Consider the following 21,102-nt stretch of genomic DNA (forward strand, 5'->3'; position numbering starts at 1 on the left):
AGGAATTTCAGAAATAGACTGGAAAGAGAAGCTGCTGAATTGCAACTTATTACCAAACTTAAAACCATGGAGAGACCTGGTCTGAACAAAGACATTGGATTCTTATCTCATTATACATGACAAAGCCATTTTTCACCTTCTCACCCCTTGCTTTTTCCTGTAAGACCTATTGCAGTCGTTAAGAGTCGTTAACAGGCTCATCACAGCTATCTGACAATCAGTGTGAGTTCCTTGATGTTGTCTTCAGTGTCCCCTTTGACTGAAGGTTTTCCCACACTGCATACATTTAAATGGTTTCTCCTCTGTATGAGTTCGATGTTGTAGGCGAAGTTTCCCACTTTCACTGAAGCTCTTTCCACACTCTATACATTTAAATGGTTTCCCCCCCTGTGTGAGTTCGCTGATGTATTCTAAGGCTTCCTCTTCGACTGAAGCTCTTTCCACACTCTATACATTTAAATGGTTTCTCCCCTGTGTGAGTTCGCTGATGTATTCTAAGCCTTCCTCTTCGACTGAAGCTCTTTCCACGCTCTATACATTTCCACACTCTATACATTTGCTGATGTATTCTAAGGCTTGAACTGTGACTGAAGCTTTTTCCACACTCCAAACATTTAAATGGTTTTTCCCCGGTGTGAGTTTGATGATGTTGTTGAAGTTTCTCACTTTGACTGAAGCTCTTTCCACACTCTATACATTTAAATGGTTTCTCCCCTGTGTGTGTTCGATGATGTAGGCGAAGTTTCCCACTTTCACTGAAGCTCTTTCCACACTCTATACATTTAAATGGTTTCTCCCCTGTGTGAGTTCGCTGATGTATTCTAAGGCTTCCTCTTCGACTGAAGCTCTTTCCACACTCTATACATTTAAATGGTTTTTTCCCTGTGTGAGTTCGTTGATGTAGTCTTAAGTGTCCGCTTTGACTGAAGGTTTTCCCACACTGCATACATTTAAATGGTTTCTCCCCTGTGTGAGTTCGCTGATGTATTCTAAGGCTTGAACTGTGACTGAAGGTTTTCCCACACTGCATACATTTAAATGGTTTCTCCCCTGTGTGAGTTCGCTGATGTATTCTAAGGCTTGAACTGTGACTGAAGCTTTTTCCACACTCTATACATTTAAATGGTTTCTACCCTGTGTGAGTTCGCTGATGTATTCTAAGGCTTCCTCTTCGACTGAAGCTCTTTCCACACTCTATACATTTAAATGGTTTTTCCCCTGTGTGAGTTTGATGATGTTGTTGAAGTTTCCCACTTTCACTGAAGCTCTTTCCACACTCTATACATTTAAATGGTTTCTCCCCTGTGTGAGTTCGCTGATGTATTCTAAGGCTTCCTCTTCAACTGAAGCTCTTTCCACACTCTATACATTTAAATGGTTTTTTCCCTGTGTGAGTTCGTTGATGTAGTCTTAAGTGTCCGCTTTGACTGAAGGTTTTCCCACACTGCATACATTTAAATGGTTTCTCCCCTGTGTGAGTTCGCTGATGTATTCTAAGGCTTGAACTGTGACTGAAGGTTTTCCCACACTGCATACATTTAAATGGTTTCTCCCCTGTGTGAGTTCGCTGATGTATTTTAAGGCTTGAACTGTGACTGAAGCTTTTTCCACACTCTATACATTTAAATGGTTTCTACCCTGTGTGAGTTCGCTGATGTATTCTAAGGCTTCCTCTTCGACTGAAGCTCTTTCCACACTCTATACATTTAAATGGTTTTTCCCCTTTGTGAGTTTGATGATGTTGTTGAAGTTTCCCACTTTCACTGAAGCTCTTTCCACACTCTATACATTTAAATGGTTTCTCCCCTATGTGGGTTCGATGATGTAGGCGAAGTTTCCCACTTTCACTGAAGCTCTTTCCACACTCTATACATTTAAATGGTTTCTCCCCTGTGTGAGTTCGCTGATGTATTCTAAGGCTTCCTCTTCGACTGAAGCTCTTTCCACACTCTATACATTTAAATGGTTTTTCCCCTGTGTGAGTTCGCTGATGTATTCTAAGGCTTGAACTGTGACTGAAGCTTTTTCCACACTCTATACATTTGAAAGGTTTCTCCCCTGTGTGAGTTCGCTGATGTATTCTAAGGCTTCCTCTTTGACTGAAGCTCTTTCCACACTCTATACATTTAAATGGTTTTTCCCCTGTGTGAGTTTGATGATGTTGTTGAAGTTTCCCACTGTCACTGAAGCTCTTTCCACACTCTATACATTTAAATGGTTTCTCCCCTATGTGTGTTCGATGATGTAGGCGAAGTTTCCCACTTTCACTGAAGCTCTTTCCACACTCTATACATTTAAATGGTTTCTCCCCTGTGTGAGTTCGCTGATGTATTCTAAGGCTTCCTCTTTGACGGAAGCTCTTTCCACACTCTATACATTTAAATGGTTTTTTCCCTGTGTGAGTTCGTTGATGTAGTATTAAGTGTCCGCTTTGACTGAAGGTTTTCCCACACTGCATACATTTAAATGGTTTCTCCCCTGTGTGAGTTCGCTGATGTATTCTAAGGCTTGAACTGTGACTGAAGGTTTTCCCACACTGCATACATTTAAATGGTTTCTCCCCTGTGTGAGTTCGCTGATGTATTCTAAGGCTTGAACTGTGACTGAAGCTTTTTCCACACTCTATACATTTAAATGGTTTCTCCCCTGTGTGAGTTCGCTGATGTATTCTAAGGCTTCCTCTTCGACTGAAGCTCTTTCCACACTCTATACATTTAAATGGTTTTTCCCCTGTGTGAGTTTGATGATGTTGTTGAAGTTTCCCACTGTCACTGAAGCTCTTTCCACACTCTATACATTTAAATGGTTTCTCCCCTATGTGTGTTCGATGATGTAGGCGAAGTTTCCCACTTTCACTGAAGCTCTTTCCACACTCCATACATCTGAATGGTTTCTCCCCTGTGTGAGTTCGTTGATGTAGTCTTAAGTGTCCGCTTTGACTGAAGGTTTTCCCACACTGCATACATATAAATGGTTTCTCCCCTGTGTGAGTTCGCTGATGTATTCTAAGGCTTGAACTGTGACTGAAGCTTTTTCCACACTCTATACATTTAAAAGGTTTCTCCCCTGTGTGAGTTCGCTGATGTATTCTAAGGCTTCCTCTCTGACTGAAGCTCTTTCCACACACTATACATTTAAATGGTTTTTCCCCTGTGTGAGTTTGATGATGTTGTTGAAGTTTCCCACTGTCACTGAAGCTTTTTCCACACTCTATACATTTAAATGGTTTCTCCCCTGTGTGAGTTCGATGATGTATTCTGAGGCTTGAACTGTGACTGAAGCTTTTTCCACACTCCAAACATTTAAATGGTTTTTCCCCTGTGTGAGTTCGATGATGGTGTTGAAGTTTCTCACTTTGACTGAAGCTCTTTCCACACTCTATACATTTAAATGGTTTATCCACTGTGTGAGTTCGTTGATGTTTTCTTAAGTGTCCCCTTTGACTGAAGGTTTTCCTACACTGCATACATTTAAATGGTTTCTCCCCTGTGTGAGTTCGAAGATGTAGTCGAAGTTTCCCACTATCACTGAAGCTCTTTCCACACTCCAAACATTTAAATGGTTTTTCCCCTGTGTGAGCTCGATGATGTAGTCGAATTTTCCCACTATGAGCGAAGCTCTTTCCACACTCTATACATTTAAATGGTTTCTCCCCTGTGTGAGTTCGATGATGGATTCTAAGGCTTGTATTGTGACTGAAGCTTTTTCCACACTCCAAACATTTAAATGGTTTTTCCCCAGTGTGAATTCGTTGATGTTGTCTTAAGTGTCCCCTTTGACTGAAGCTCTTTCCACACTCTATACATTTAAATGGTTTCTCCACTGTGTGAGTTTGTTGATGTAGTCTATAGTTTCCACTTTGACTGAAGCTCTTTCCACACTCTATACATTTAAATGGTTTCTCCCCTGTGTGAGTTCGCTGATGTATTCTAAGGCTTGAATTGTGACTGAAGCTTTTTCCACACTGCATACATTTAAATGGTTTCTCCCCTCTGTGAGTTCGATGATGTATTCTAAGGCTTCCTCTTCGACTGAAGCTCTTTCCACACTCCAAACATTTAAATGGTTTTTCCCCTGTGTGAGCTCGATGATGTAGTCGAAGTTCCCCACTATGAGCGAAGCTCTTTCCACACTCTATACATTTAAATGGTTTCTCCCCTGTGTGAGTTCGATGATGTATTCTAAGGTTTCCCCTTAGACTGAAGCTCTTTCCACACTCTATACATTCAAATGGTTTCTTCGTTATTCCTTTTGAATTTACAGATGGCCCCCCAGAACTCTTGCCTGTCTTCTCCATCGTCTGCTTCAGAGTGCAGGGAGACAAAATCCTGTTGGGGTTTCAAGGGAGAGAACAGAGGAATATGACACACATCAAGTTCAATTGGCACTCATCCCAATTAGTATTTATAATTATGATGTGCCACCTGACCTCGTGCCCGTTTTCTGACACAGGACTATCCTAGTGTAAATCCTCTGCCCAGGCCTCTCTCACTGTCATTTCTCCATTTGCCTCACTCCTGGACATACCTCCTCTATTTCAATGCGGAATCTGTGTCACACTGAAGAAGCTCCATATTAAACATCAATATATAACTGCACTTAATGGAAACTTGGATATTTAGCACTGATTCATTCATGGGATGAAGCTGTTAGTTTTATTGCTGGATACACAAATTTATTCCTGAGACATCAAATACATTAATAGTATTATGTCCTGGGGTGTTGGGGCTGTGGTAGTACCTCTCGTGGGGGACATATAGGGCTCCTTCTGGGGTAATTGGTCCACCATTAATCCCCAGCTTGTACTCAGCTCTCACCTGTGGGTCCTAGAAGCTGGCAGCATGCAACAGCACACACAACCCAGGAAAAACTTTGACAGGCCAACTAAACCAGTTGAGGATATTTGATGGGTCTCAATCCCTTGGTGAGACGGGGACTTTCACTGCATGTGATGACAGGCTCTGGCCCATTGAGCAGACAAGACCAATAGTGACTCCAATGGTCAAGCAAGTGATTTATGCAAGTGCCGTAGAGGGAAGTGAGGGGCTCATCAAACTGGGAAGGGAGGCCAAGCAGTAGAAGGAAAACTCTGATCCTAAACCTGCAGCTGTGCTGTTTCAAGCTTCAGATGAAATTAGCAAACATCCAAAGGAATAAGAAAAGAATTTAAAACGCTTACAGTATATATTTATCCTGGAAAAATTGCAATACAAGTAAATAAAATTCGGATGCTGAGGGATGTAAAAAGGGAGTCCGTCCCTGCAGCGGTGAGAAAATGGTGCAGAGATTAAAGTCACAAGAACGAAGAAGGAAGTGAAAGCTCCTGCTGAGTGAGTAGAAAACAAAACAATTTACTGAGGCAAAGGACATTTTGAAACAAGTTATTAGAGAAGAGTTAAAAAGAAGTACTTTGTAAACTTTTCTTGGGAATATTTTTGAGGTGGAGGAAAAGTAACACTCCAGGTCTGAAAAGGCTTCAAGCAGAAAGGGAGGAAAAGGGAGGGAGAACCCATAAAGTCTTCAGAGACTGCAATAAATCCTTTTACAACATCGTTTATCTTTGACTAAAACCATCTGCTTGTGGAGCTTTCAAGGTTGCATTTGTGGTTTTTCTGCTACGTCCTTGCCGGTAAAAGACTGGGGAAAGAGAAAGAGAGGTTATTACTTATCCCTTCTTTGATATATTAGACCGGCAAAGGGGAGAAAGAGATTGAATTTTAGGTGAAGAAGAAACAGACTTGGCAGTCTTATTTTATGTGGACCTTTAAGTTCTTAATTATTAGAAATGTTGCCACACCCATAAGCACTTTAAAGCCTGTGTTGCTATCATTCACTGCAATTTTCCCCGGGGAAAAACAACCCCACTCCCCTCCTGAAACTTGGCTGTTTGATACAGTCCCCTTCTTGCACTTTTTTGTGGATTAAGCCAGAAAGAGGCTAGAAAAAAAACTGAGTTTGGAGTAAAGGGAGGGTCTGTTCCCTAGTATCTGATAATTCTACATCTCCTTGTGGATTAAGCCAGCAAGTGGCTAGAAATAAAGACTGAACTGGGATACAATAATAAAAAGTGCTTCCTGTATTTACACTCTGGTGGATTAGGTCAACAAGTGGTTGAAGACCAGCGGAAACTTCATCGAAGGACTGACTTGTCAAGTTGCAGAAGAGCAGAAGAGGACCTCTGATGAACTTAGAGTTGGACTAATATTTAAAGTAGTTATGTACTACTGACACTGGTGTAACCTGAATTAGGAACAAAAAGAGATAAAAAGTGAACGTCATTGTGGGGGGTGGAGGAAAACCGAGGGTGACACCTAGAGGCATAGAGTGAAATTGCATGCAAGGATTATATTTTATACTGCTTATCTTTACTCTCTTGGCTCTTTTGGACCACATCACAGGTTGAATCATCTACCCCACCGGTGGACAGAATATTTTACTGCAGTAATTAATCTAAAATGGCAGGGGGAAATGGGGGGAAAAATGGGGGGGAACCAGGAGAAAGGAAAATTTCCAGACAGGAAGAGATTTGGATATTTTGTGGTTAAAAATAAAGGAATAATTTAAACAAAATGAACAACATATGGAGAAAAAATTAGGAGAAGTGCAGGAAACGTTGGATAAGAAAATAGAGGAAGTGGTAGGAGAACTTTCAAATAAAATTAAAGATTTGACAGTTGGATCCAAGACCATTGAGGAATCAATGAAAAGGATTCAAAAAGAAGTCAAAGAAAATAAGAGAGAGATGGAGAAAATCAAGGATGAAGTAGTAGATTTAAATAAAACACAGGAGCAGGTCTGGGACAGTAAGCTCTATTGGAGATGCGTCAGAAACAACTTAATTTGAAATTTAGAGGCGTAAGTGAGAAAATGAATGAAAATATAAAGATAAAAATGATCAAGGAATTGGCAGGATGGATGGATATGAAAGAAGAAGAAATTGAATACACGGTTGAGAACGTATTTAGAATAAAAGAAAGATCCTTAAAGGCTAAATCAAAAAAACTACCAGGCGACTGTCTAATGATTTTTAATTCATTAGATATGAGAAACGCAATCTTGAGAATGAGTTACCAAAATAAATTGGTAATCGATGGTAGGCCAATTATCATCTTTAAAGAAATTCCCCCTAGATTTTTAGTAAAGAGGGACGGATACAATCCATTAGTGAGTTTGTTGAAGAGAAATGGAATACAACATAGGTGGGAATTCCCCGAGGGGATTTCTTTGTATTATAAAGATAAAAGATTTAGGCTAACTGATATTCAAGAGGTAAATAAATTCTCAAGGAGATATGAGAGAGAGTTGGGAAAGTTGGAAGGAGATAGAGCTGTTCACAGACCTGGGGGAAAGGAGATTGACTCGGAGGAAGAAAGAAGGAAGAAGAAAAAAAGAGAGGAAGAGGAAGAGGAGGAAAAAGAGGAAGGAGAAGAGGAGGAAGTAGAGGACGAAGAGGAAGAGGAAGAGGAGGAGGAAGTGAACCTTGGGGACAAAACCACCCGAATTTGAATTTAATTCATAGCTGAGAACTAAATACGTAAAAATGACTTTGAAACTGTTAACGTGGAATGTGAATGGATTAAATGAGAAATCTAAGAGTAATAAAGTTGAAAACGTTTTGAAGAAAAAAAATCTTGATGTAATTTGTTTACAAGAAAGCCATGTAGCTAAAAAACATAAACATATTCTAAAAAACAAAAGGTTGGGTACGGAATTTATTAATTCAAATGTTAACACGAAAAGAGGTGTGGTGTTATATATTAAAGTGAAATGGGAGCCTAAATTAATTTTTAAGGATGAAGAAGGGAGAATAATTGTAGTCCAAATTAATTACCAGGGGGAGAAAATCAGTGTGGTTGGGATTTATGTGCCAAAAATAAATAAAGGGGAATTTTACAGGAAACTGGAAGAAAGACTGATAGAAACTGTTGATCAAAAGATAATACTAATGGGAGATTGCAATGGTGTGGTGATGCCAGAAGTAGATAGATCAAGAAAAAAGAAAAAGTTTAAGCAAGGCAAGATACCAAGGACTTTCTTTGATCTTGTCGATAATCTTGACCTAATAGACATTTGGAGACTTAAGCACCCAACCACAAAACAATTTACTTTCTTCTCTGAGCCACATCAAAGCTGGGAAAAAACATAATCTGGATTTCAAGGGATTTAGCTCCAAGAATAGCGAAAAGTGAGATACTACCATGAACATTATCAGATCATAACCCTATGATTTTAGAACTAAGAAGTAAAGAACAAAATTCATTCAGATGGAGGATGAATGAAAATCTTTTTGAGAATCAAGAAGTGATTGAAAAAGCAAAAGAGACTTTAAAAGAAGATTTTAAATGGAATTCATATAAAGAAACAAGTTTGGACATAGTTTGGGATGCGAGTAAAGCTGTCATGAGAGGCTTCTTGATACAGCAAAATAGTTATAGGAAAAAGTTGAGAGAAAAGAAAAAAGAAGAAATTTTGGCTCAGTTGGTAGAGTGTGAAAGGAAACTAACAATAAAACCTAAAGATGAACAGATAAAGCAAACAATTAAAATGCTACAAACGCAATTTTTTTTAAAATAATTTTTATTAAGGTTTTCCAAAGTAAAACAAATTAAATCCAATTTATACACTTCTTCCAATAACCAGGACTTCCCCTCCCCACCCCCTCTTGTGTTCCAAATCTTCCAAATAAGCAATTAAATTCAACAAGTTCTTATCCCCAATTTACACTCATCGTCAATAACCCACTTTTTTCCAATTCCCCTGCCCTAAGATCGATCTTTTCCCTTCCTTGTCTTTTCCCATGGCTTTTGAGGGTCCCCGCGTCGCCGGCGCGGTAGAACCCAACCCCTGCCGAGCCGGCTCCCTCCGGAGCACGGAGGGAGCCCGCCATTCGGCGATGGCGCCAACCCGGAAGTCTACAAACGCAATTTTCAATATTGGTAAATCAAGAAGTCGAATGGAAAACAAAATTTATGAAACAGAAATTTTTTGAATCAGCTAATAATGCAGGGAAACTCCTCACATGGCAACTAAGAAAAAAACAAAACCAGACTACGATAAATAAAATAAAAGGAGGAGAACATCAAATAGAAGATCCGAGAGAAATAAAGAAGATCTTCCAGGAATTTTACAAAGAATTATATAAGAAAGAGAATGAAGAAGCAAGAAAAATAGGAAAGTATTTAAAAGATCATAAAGGGAAACAAATAACAGCTGAAGAAAGAGAGCAATGAAATAAATCAACAACAACAGAAGAGATTCAAATTGCGAAAAGATGAAAGTAGGTAAAGCTCCAGGTCCGGATGGGCTTTCTACTAAATATTATAAAACTCTGAATGAACAATTAATTCCAGTACTTTGTGAGGTTATGAATAATATCTAACAAGGAGGAAATATTCCAAACACATGGAAGGAGGCATACATAACCCTAATTCCCAAACTAGAAACTGATAGGTTAAACATCAAGAACTAGAGGCCGATATCATTGTTGAATAACGATTATAAGCTGTTCACAGAAATACTGGCAAGTAGATTGAAAAGAAGCTTGAAAGAGTTTATTCACAAAGATCAAGCGGGCTTTCTTCCTGGCCAACAACTTAAAGACAATGTAAGACACCTTGTAAATGTAATAGAATATTTGGAAATTAGAAATGAAGTACCAGCGGCGTTAATATTGACGCAGAAAAAGCATTCGACAATGTGTCGTGGCAATTTTTATTGAAAAGTATTGAAGCAATGGAGGTGGAAGGTTCATTTATGAAGGGCAGAGAAGCAATCTATTCTAATCAGACTGCCAAATTAATTGTAAATAATACTCTGACAGAGTCTTTTGACATTATGAAAGGCACGAGACAGGGATGCCCTTTAATCTCTGTTGCTGTTCATAATGTTTTTTTTTTTTTTATAAATATTTATTAAAGTTTTTAAATATAAATGCACAAATAATAAACAGTCTTACTTCTATCACAGACATAATTTCATCACTTCTTTGGACTTCCTCACGTCTCCCGCTCCCATTTACATCGTTAAAAGTTTTTTCCAAACAAATTATCAACTTGTTTACAATCTCATGTCCACTCATTCAAATATAATCTAGCACTTCTTCCAAAAAATTTTATATTTTCTTTAGTCTCACTTATCATCAAATTTCAAATCTAATTTAGTGGTGGCCAGTTTTTTATAATCTAGCATCCTTCTTAGCATTCAACCAAATTACAATGTTTTTGTAGATACTTCTTGAATTTCTCCCAGTCTTCCTCCATCTTCTCTTCTCCCAGGTTACGGATTCTGCCTGTCATCTCGGCCAGTTGCATATAGTCCATCAGTTGCATCTGCCACTCTTCCAGTGTGGGTAGATCTTGAGTTTTCCAGTTTTTTGCGATGAGTATCCTTGCTGCCGTTGTTGCATACATAAAGAATGTTCGGTCCTTCTTTAACACCTTCTGGCCGACAATACCCAGAAGGAAGGCCTCTGGTTTCTTAGTGAAGGTATACTTAAATACCTTTTTCAGCTCATTATATATCATTTCCCAGAAGACCTTCACCTTAGGGCATGTCCACCAGAGGTGAAAGAATGTTCCTTCGTTTTCTTTACATTTCCAACATTTATTATCAGACGAATGGTATATTTTGGCAAGTTTAACTGGGGTCATGTACCATCTATATATCATTTTCATTACATTTTCCTTCAGAGCATTACATGCGGTGAAGTTCAGCCCAGTGGTCCACAACCTTTCCCAGTCCTCAAACATAATGTTATGCCCAATGTCCTGTGCCCATTTTATCATAACCGATTTAACCATTTCGTCTTGTGTATTCCATTTTAACAGCAAGTTATACATTCTAGATAATACCTTAGTCTTTGGTTCTAACAATTCAGTTTCTAACTTCGATTTCTCCACCTGGAACCCTAACTTTTTATCATTTTTAAAAACTTCTTTAATCTGAGCATAATGTAACCAGTCTCGCACCTTATCCTTCATTTTCTCTAAACTCTGCAATTTCCAATTGTCTCCATCTTTTTCTAATATTTCCCAATATTTTGGCCATTTAGCCTCCATATTGGGTCTTTTTAGGGCCTTAGCCTCCAGAGGTGAGAGCCACCTTGGAGTTTTATTTTCCAGTAAGTCTTTGTATTTTGTCCAGACATTAAACACTGCTTTCCTGACAATATGGTTCTTAAAGGCCTTATTGATCTTAACTTTGTCATACCATAGGTATGCATGCCAACCAAAAGCATTGTTAAAACCTTCCAAGTCCAACACGTCAGTGTCTTCGAGAAGTAGCCAGTCTTTTAGCCAGCAAAAAGCTGCGGCTTCATAGTACAACTTTAAGTCTGGCAGGGCAAAGCCCCCTCTTTCTTTCGCATCTGTTAATATCTTAAACTTAATTCTGGGCTTTTTGCCCTGCCAGACAAATCTGGATATATCTTTCTGCCACTTCCGGAAGCACTCTGTTTTGTCCACGATCTGTAATGTTTGAAACAAAAACAACATTTTTGGCAATACATTCATCTTGATAGCAGCAATTCGGCCTAACAAAGAAAGCTTCAATTTTGTCCAACTATCCAAGTCTCTCTTAATTTCAGACCAACATTTTTCATAATTATCCTTAAATAGACTCAGGTTTTTTGCTGTTATGTTTACCCCTAGGTATTTTACTTTTTTAACCATAGTTAGTTCTGTTTCTCTCTGAAACCTTTCCGACTCTGTATCTGTCAAATTTTTTCCCAACACTTTAGTTTTCTGTTTATTTAATTTAAATCCTGCCACCCGACCAAAATCCTGTATCAGTTGTAATACTCTTTTCGTACTAGATTCTGGCTCCTGCAGAGTCAAAACTAGGTCATCTGCAAAAGCTTTCAATTTGTATTGTTTCGCTCCGACCTGAATCCCTTCCACCAACCGGTCTCCTCTGATCAAGTTCAAGAGCACCTCCAGAACCGAAATAAATAACAAAGGGGAAATCGGGCAGCCTTGTCGTGTTCCTTTTTCAATTTTGAACTCTTCTGTGACCACATTGTTAACTATTAGTTTAGCCTTTTGTTCTGAATATATTGCGTCAATCCCATTCTCAAACCCCCGTCCCACTCCCATTTCATTCAAATTTCCCTTCATAAATTTCCAAGAGATATTGTCAAAGGCCTTCTCCGCGTCTATAAAAATTAACACTGCTTTTGTATTTATATCTGTTTGCAAAAGTTCCAAAACATCAATAATGTTCCTAGTATTTGCAAACATATGTCTGCCTGGGAGAAAGCCTGCCTGGTCTTTATGAATTACTTCATTAAGAACTCTTTTAAATCTACTTGCCAAAATGTCTGCAAATATTTTGTAATCCACAAATTACAAATTATGTTGCTGTTCATAATGGTCTTAGAGGTATTAGCAGATAAGTTATGAAAATCACCAGAAATACGAGGAATAAAAATTGGAACAAAGGAATTTAAACTGAAGGCCTGTACCGATGATCTTGTATTATCTTTAGAGGAACCACGAATAGGTCTTGGGAAAGCATTGGAGGAATTAGAGGAATTTGGTAAACTATCAGGATTTAAACTAAACAAAACAAAGACAAAAATGATGCTTAAGAACATGGATAGAAAAGAGACTGAACAGCTGGAACAAAAGTGTGGAATTAATGTGGTGAAAAAAGTAAAATATTTAGGGATTTGGCTAACGACAAAAAACATCAACTTATTTAGTGACAATTATACCCCAGTATGGAAAGGAATTAAAAGAGATTTGGATATTTGGAATAGATTAAAGTTATCCTGGAGCGGAAGAATGGCAGCGATTAAAATTAACATTCTACCGAAGATGCTGTTTCTCTTTCAAACGATTCCTGTTATTAAAGGGTCGTCTCAGTTTCGGGATTGGCAAGAAGTCTTATCAAGATTCATATGGCAAGGGAAGAGACCCAGGATAAAATTTCAACTATTGACTGACAGGAAGGAGAGAGGAGGATTTTCACTACCAAATTTGAAATTATATTATGAGACGTCTTGCTTGTGCTGGATAAAAGAATGGATAATTTTGAAAAATACTGATTTGTTGGATCTTGAAGGGTATAATAATAGATACGGGTGGCACTCCTATCTATGGTATAATGTGAAAATACATAAAGGTTTTACAAACCATATTTTTAGGGGTGCCCTGTATGATGTATGGGACAAGAACAAACACCTACTAGAAAGAACCACACCCTGGTGGTTATCCCCGATAGATATGTTAACAATAAAAAAATTATATATGGAGGGAAAGAGAGTAACTTATGAAGATATATTAGTGAAAACGGAGAATGGGTGGAAATTAAGACCATATGAGAATATAACAGATGGCTTTACAGGATGGCTACAGTATCACCAGGTGAAATGGTTTGTTAAAAGAGGATTAAAAAATGGGATTCTGTGAGAAAAAGTCCAAATACCAGATAGAAATTTTGGAGGGCAGAACAAAACTCTTGTCTAAAATGTACCATTACTTGCTGGAATGGGACACTAAGGATGAGTTAACAAAAGAAGTCATGATAAAGTGTGCGGTCTTTACGATAAATGGGTAAGATTATGGAACGAAGGTATGAAGTTTACAGCGTGCTCCAACTTAAGAGAAAATTTAGAAAAATGATGTACCGGTGGTATATCACCCCAGTTAAATTGGCAAAAATGTACAAATCGAGCAATAAAGCCTATTGGAAATGTAAACTAAAGGATGGGGATCTCTACCACATGTGGTGGGCATGTGATAAGATGAAAAAGTTTTGGGATCTAATATATAATGAACTGAAGAAACCTTTTAAGTATATATTCCCTAAAAAACCAGATGCTTTCCTATTAGGGATAATAGGGGAGGAGGTGAAAAAGGAGGATCGTAAACTATTTCAATATGCTACGGCTGCAGCTAGGATCCTCGTGGCTCAAAAGTGGAAATTACAGGAGACCCCAACAGTAATGGAGTGGCAGACTAAAATTTTTGAGTATACAGAATTAGCTAAAATGACTTATAAAATTCGAGACCAAAAAAGGGACAAAGTTTGAAGAAGAGTGGGGTATATTTCTTGCATATATAAGAATTAACTGTAGAAGTCTAAATACTGTAGCAAAGTTAACATAAATCCTGTGATGTGTATAGAAGGTAAATAAGAATCTGCAAGAGAAGATATAAACTAAGAAAACCGAAGCAAGTAAAAAGACTTAAGACTTAAGGTTGTATTACAAGTCAGCAGCTTTCTGCTGGCTAAAAGACTGGCTACTTCTCGAAGACACTGACGTATTGGATTTGGAAGGTTTTGACAATGCTTTTGGTTGGCATGCATATTTATGGTATGACAAGGTTAAGATCAATAAGGCCTTTAAGAACCACATTGTCAGAAAAGCAGTGTTTAATGTCTGGACAAAATATAAAGACTTATTGGAAAACAAAACTCCAAGGTGGCTCTCACCTTTGGAAGCTAAGGCCCGAAAAAGACCCAATATGGAGGCCAAATGGCCAAAATATTGGGAGATATTAGAAAAAGATGGAGACAATAAATGTTGGAAATGCAAAGAGAATGAAGGAACATTCTTTCACCTCTGGTGGACCTGTCCTAAAGTGAAGGCCTTTTGGGAAATGATATATAATGAGCTGAAAAAGGTATTTAAGTATACCTTCCTTAAGAAACCAGAGGCCTTCCTTTTGGGCATTGTCGGTCAGAGGGTGACAAAGAAGGACCGAACTTTTTTTCTGTATGCAACAACGGCAGCAAGGATAAGGTAAAGGTAAAGGTACCCCTGCCCGCACGGGCCAGTCTTGCCAGACTCTGGGGTTGTGCGCCCATCTCACTTAAGAGGCCAGGGGCCAGCGCTGTCCGGAGACACTTCCGGGTCACGTGGCCAGCGTGACATCGCTGCTCTGGCGAGCCAGAGCCGCACACGGAAACGCCGTTTACCTTCCCGCCAGTAAGCAGTCCCTATTTATCTACTTGCACCCTGAGGTGCTTTCGAACTGCTAGGTTGGCAGGCGCTGGGACCGAGCAGCGGGAGCGCACCCTGCCGCAGGGATTCGAACCGCCGACCTTTCGATCGGCAAGTCCTAGGCGCTGAGGCTTTACCCCACAGCGCCACCTGCGTCCCTTTTTTTTCTGTATGCTTTTTTTTTCTGTATGCAACAACGGCAGCAACGATACTTATCACTAAATACTGGAAAACCCAAGATCTACCCACACTGGAAGAATGGCAGGCGCAACTGATAGGCTATATGGAACTGGCCGAGATGACTGGCAGAATCCGAGACCTGGGAGAGGAGAGGATGGAAGCAGATTGGAAGAAATTTAAGATTTATTTGCAAAAACATTGTAACTTAGTTGAATGTTAAGAAGGATGCTGGATCATAAATTATTTGGCACCAATAAATTAGATGGAGTAATGAGGATAAGCTATTTAAGAACTTAAAATTCTTTGAACAATTATTAGATTATATTTAAATTATTAAGATTTGGTTAATTAAGATGATAAATTGCTGGCAAAATTTTATTGGAATGAAGGTAGGAGTGGGAGATGTGAGGAAGTCCAAAGAAGTGGTGAAACTATGTTGAGATATATGTTATACTGTTTTGTTTTTATGCATTGTATTAAAAAAGCTTTAATAAATATTTTTTAAAAAAGAAAAAGAAAACCGAAGCAGGGAAGGAAAGAAGTTTGGGTGTGAACTTGCGCAGTGTAAATAAGATGACATAAAAAGATGACTGTAAAAGATTAAGTTGTATTTATGTTTGTGAAAAATCAATTAAAAGATCCTAAACCTCTGCTGCCTTGCGTGAATATCTTCAGGAAAAGAAGAGGCTAAGCAGTAAACCCTACACGAATCGGGAGTGGAGTCCTTAAGACGATTGTGTTGGAGTGTTGTGGGTATCAAGGAGTTAACACTATGAAAAGTGGAAATGCTGACTCAGTTTCATGTGGTGAGTCAGCATCCCAAGAGATGGTCTATAGCCAGCTAGTATACAGAGGTATGCTTGACTTCTCCACACTGGCTTCTCCCCTGTATGTAGGAAGGCTGATTTATGGTACTTTATGATGCTGCAGTGCTTTATATGGAGCGTCTATCGGTCCTAATACATTGCAACATGTTGGGTGGAGTCCTTGTACGCCTCCTTCCGGTAACTCCTGGGGCCAAGCTGGGGCCAAAAATATTGCTCTTCTTCCCTTTGGACCATATCAAGAAGGTTGAGAAGGTAGGGCTGCCATAGGTCTGCTCCCCCCCCCCCCCCCCGGGAATCGAGGATTTTCACAAGATCGGCAAAAGGTCCACCCAGACGTATGGCAAGGCTGCCGTTTCTTGTGAGGAGAACCAGAACTTACAGGGTTAAACAGTTCTGTGTGACGTCTCACATCCTGAGGCCTGGTTTTGTTCACATACAGGAATCTTTCTTTGCGTGTGAGTTACTTTCGCTTTTAGCTGTTGAGCCGGAGAGAATGTCCGCCCGATCTCCGGGGTGATTTATGATGATTTTTCTGTACATAATAAAGCCTTCTTAGATTAAGCAAGAAGCCTGTGTACAGACTGAGATTTATCACCCACACAAGGCAAAACCGCTGTTGCAATACTCCATTACATTCCAAAGATTCCTATGGTGGGAAACATCAGGAAAGCTCAAAAGCTCTTTTTTGGGGGGAGAATTTGTATTTTTAAAAAGCTCAACAACTTTTTGCATTTTTAAATGGGGCCACCCTGCTGGAGAAGATGGCCTTGTCGTGCAGGCAGCCCAGGACCTCCACACACACTGCCCAGGCTTGTATTCTGCGGGGGTCATGTCTGTGCTTCTAACACCCCAGTTTGACTTCAACCTCATGGAGACTCTACATTGTGTCTCGAGGCAGATGGATGTCAACAAAAGGGGGTGGAAGGAAAGAATGTGACTTTGGAGAGAGGAGGCACAATCAGAGATGCTTCCACCAGAAGAGAGGGGGGAAACCATCTTTAGATGACATTTAGGACCCCTGCCTCCATTTCTCAGCCTGAATTGTAACCCAGAATCTCGATTGTAACTCTGTTCAGAACCTTCAGATCTATCCTCTGGTTGGCCGTCTTCTGGAATATAAACCAGACCTCTTTGAGGGTATCATCAAAACCTTCAATTAGTGTGGGCACCTTGGATTTGGAGTCTACGTATCAATCATAATCCCTGAAAACGTGTCTCAGTAACCCTTGGTATCTATACCCACCTGGACCTCCCAAGTGAGTCTGAGCTCCTAGAGGAACCATCTATGGTGAGGTGCGACACCTCTGGGCCTCCAGATGTGGTTGGACTCAAAGAACCATCAGCCCAAGCAAGGATGGCCAACGACCAGGGATGATGGGAGTTCTACTGGAACAGCATCTGGAGGGACACACTTTCTCCATCTTCCTCCTCCTCTGAAAAAGCTAAATATCTGCATTGTTTCCCCCTTCCTCCGTGATGTGTAACATCTTCCTGATACACTCCAACCAACTGCACACATTCCCTAATCCTGCACCATTTACTTCCTGAGGCGGCTCCATTGTGTCCACCTTCTCAGAACCACCCACCACTTCAGTAGCAGTCCTTCAGTTCCCAGCTATTACTCCCCCTCCCCCCCCTTACGGAGGAATTATTCATCTGAATCCCAGGGGCTGGGAGTCCTGAGTGGGGAGACAGCTGTTGGCCCTGCTGGGGGGTTTCTCCTTGGCTGGTCCTTGTGAGAAAAGGATGCTGGACGAGGTGGGCCCTGATCCTACTCCAGCAGGACTTTTCTCATGTTCCCACAAACTGAAACGAGACCTACAAGATACAGTCTCAAAGACAAGAGGAAGGACATACCTCTCAAAGTCTCTTTATTTTTCTGTTTCAAGGAAGAAGTTGAGCTCAGACTTGCAGATCAGATTCTCTCCTGTGCGGAATAAGTAAAACGGAAGTGCCATTTACATCACAGGAAAAGTATTCAATAATATTCATGTGTTGAAGAAAGTATAACAAAGTAGCTGGTGTCCCATTAAGGGCTAATGAAAGAATTATGGCCTCAGCGTTTGTGGGCTGCAGGCTGAGGGTGTGGACTGTGGAGCAGGAAGATTCGCAATCTCCATTATCCTGAGAGTCTCTTTGTAGATTTTGCGTAGTTATTTTGGAATTCCTACCGCAATATCGGTTCATGAAAAGTTACTGATGGAGTAAATTACACGGTTGCTGTAAACTATTGTCCCAAACACAAACTCTCACTCACATACAGTCTGTAAATTTGGCAATCTCACACCCCTTGCCTGTAATACTGGCAATTCCAGGCCTGCAGATGCACAGCCCTTGGTGTAGAGCCTCCAGCCACAGGCATTGTCTATCATGGAAACGCCCCAGACTGGGGCGGCTTATGGATCTTTGGATGCTGATAGATTGTATCTCAGTTTGTAACCCACTCTGACATTGCCTACAAAAAATAAAAGTACAGTGGTACCCCGCTAGACGAATGCCCCGCTAAACGAAAAACGCGCAAGACGAAAGGGCTTTCCGATTTTTTTTCCGCTTCGCAAGACGAATTTTTCTATGGGGTTGTCTCGCAAAACGAAATTTTTTCGGGGTCTTGTGGGGTTTTTTTGCCTTTTCTGAAAGCCGCTAAGCCGCTTATCTGCAAATTGCCGCTTATCCGCTAATCCGCTAATAGCCGCTTATCTGTCAATTACCGCTTATCCGCTAAGCCTTTGATAGCGGTGCTCCGCAAGACGAAAAACCCTGCAAGACGAAGACACCCACAGAACAGATTAATTTCGTCTTGCGGGCACCACTGTAATAGAAATGCCTTCTGGATATACTTATATATAAACCCTGAAAGCCTTTCTATAGCATCCTTCTCCCATATTCCTAGATTGGTATATATACATCATCAGCACCACCACCATCGATTAACCATGCAGTGGAAACACTTAAGAATGGAAGCCTGAGAGAGAGGAAGAAGTCTCTGCTTACTTCCTGGGAGGGGCTTCCAGAAGCAAAGAGCCGCTTTGGAGAAGGCCTCCTCCTCCCTCCTCCCCCTCAGGACCTTCCAGCTTTTTCTCTCTTCTCCTCTCCAAGGTGGACCAAGGGTTTGACTATTTGGAAAACTCAGCAGTGGCCAGAGGATTGGAGGAGATCAGTCTACATCCCAATCCCAAAGAAGGGCCGTGCCAAAGAATGCTCCAACTACCGCACAATTGCACTCATTTCACACGCTAGCAAGGTTATGCTTAAAATTCTACAAGGAAGGTTCAAGCAGTATGTGGACTGAGAACTCCCAGGAGTGCAAGCTGGATTTAGAAGAGGCAGAGGAACCAGAGACCAAATTGCAAACATGCGCTGGATTATGGAGAAAGCTAGAGTTCCAGAAAGACATCTACTTCTGCTTCATTGACCAAGCAAAAGCCTTTGACTGTGTCGACCACAGCAACTATGGCAAGTTTTTAAAGAAATGGGAGTGCCTGATCACCTCATCTGTCTCCTGAGAAATCCCTATGTGGGACAAGAAGCTACAGTTAGAACTGGATATGGAACAACTGATTGGTTCAAAATTGGGAAAGGAGTACGACAAGGCTGTATATTGTCTCCCTGCTTATTTAACTTATATGCGGAATTCATCATGCAAAAGGCTGGGCTGGATGAATCCCAAACCGGAATTAAGATTGCCGGAAGAATTATCAACCACCTCAGATATGCAAATGACACAACCTTGATGGCAGAAAGTGAGGAGGAATTAAAGAACCTTTTAATGAGGGTGAAAGAGGAGAGCGCAAAATATGGTCCGAAGCTCAACATCAAAAAAACCAAGATCATGGCCACTGGTCCCATCACCTCCTGGCAAATAGAGTTGGACACGACTAAACAACAATAACAGCAATGCAGCCGAGGATCAGTGGAGAGAGGACTGAGCTTCCAGGGAGGAAAGGGAGAGGGAATCAGTGGACCCCCCCCCCTCCCTTATCAGGCAGAGTGGGCAGAAGGGAGAAGCCAAGGCAGACCCACCACCAGAAATTCCTCCTCCAGCGCCCAAGGATGGAGACATCTCTCCAAAAGGAAGAGTCCCTCTCTGCTCTGCAGGCCTTCTATCCCCCAGGGATGCTGCCATTCCTCCCTCAGCCCCCCAACTTCCTCTGCCCACCTCCCTCCGTCCCACAGTCTCCCCTGTGCCCAGAAACCCCCTTGGCACCGCTCACCCCTCTCCCCGGCGCACCAACCTCTCCATCCAGAGAGGCCTCCCGACGGGCAGGGAGGCGGGAGATGGGGGGGGTCCTTTATCAAGGCCTATTTCACTTCCTTTAACCCTTTCGTGGCCTCCATCTCTCCCTCAAGGCGCAGGAGCTTTTTTGCGGGCAGGGGTGAAACTAGGCTGGATTTCCCCCTGAGTCAAAGACCCAATTGGGAATATTTGCATCCCCACAAAGACATCCTCAACGGCGCCCTGCTGGAGGCGTCGCCTGGTGCGAAAAACCACCCTCCCCCCGTCTAGCCCACCCCCATAGCTATGGCTCTGTTTCCGGGAGGGGTCTCTGTCTTTTCCTCTCTACCTTCCCCCTAAGTCGCCCCCTTTCCCACGCAGCCTCTTTACCTCTTTGTCCTCTCTGGACCTCCGCCTCCCTTCCTCGCTGTTCCGGTTCCCTTCCCCGCAATATAAAGCGGAGTAGGGGGGTGAGGGGAATTAGTCAACCCACACCCCTCCTCCCCTTCGGAAAACCTCCCACTTTTCACTTTGGGCCCCCTGGAAACTTTCGACCTATAGACACTTTGGGTTCCTTGTCGCAGGCGTGCGCCTCTAGAGCTACGTTCGCAGAGCAGCCCCTGCCTGTGTTGGGATGGAAACAGGAAGAGATGGCGCTACCTTTGGCCTCCTGCTCTTGGGGCTCCGTCGGGAAATGGCCCCCTCCTCCCCCCAAGTCGCCTCTCTCCCCACAGCGGAGAGTGGAAATGGGGGGCGGGAGCGGGTGGCTTGCTGTTTGTGTATGAGCTGATGGATTTATGTTTCCCTCCACAGCAGGGTGGCAGCTGCACACTTATTCTTTCCTTATTTACTTTTGTTATTGCATCATTTTAATAGAGTTAAGTTGAGGGTCTGTTTTTTTATTTTTTATTAAACCCAGCCATTCTGGGTGGCTT

At 41.3% G+C, this 21,102-nt stretch overlaps 1 protein-coding gene and 1 long non-coding RNA gene across 2 annotated transcripts in view; both read right to left on the reverse strand.

The window, feature by feature from the left end:
- Positions 1-1,595: 1,595 nt before the first annotated feature.
- LOC309334655 (uncharacterized protein) overlaps positions 1,596-21,102 on the reverse strand; it is a 47,031-nt gene continuing 27,524 nt past the window's right edge. Inside the window, exon 5 of the mRNA XM_081849154.1 lies at positions 1,596-4,328. Within this exon, the coding sequence (XP_081705280.1) occupies positions 1,634-4,297 (2,664 nt within the window). The 5' untranslated portion in view covers positions 4,298-4,328 and the 3' untranslated portion in view covers positions 1,596-1,633. The remainder of the gene's footprint in view (positions 4,329-21,102) is intronic.
- On the reverse strand, positions 5,070-21,054 carry LOC309334753. The gene is made up of 3 exons (XR_014153246.1): positions 20,558-21,054; positions 17,812-17,881; positions 5,070-5,637 (listed from the first exon to the last, which is right to left on the reverse strand). It is a non-coding gene; the product is annotated as an uncharacterized lncRNA (long non-coding RNA).

The sequence above is a fragment of the Podarcis erhardii genome (genome assembly GCF_964252035.2).
Source record: "Podarcis erhardii genome assembly, chromosome: 2".
NCBI lineage: Eukaryota > Metazoa > Chordata > Lepidosauria > Squamata > Lacertidae > Podarcis > Podarcis erhardii.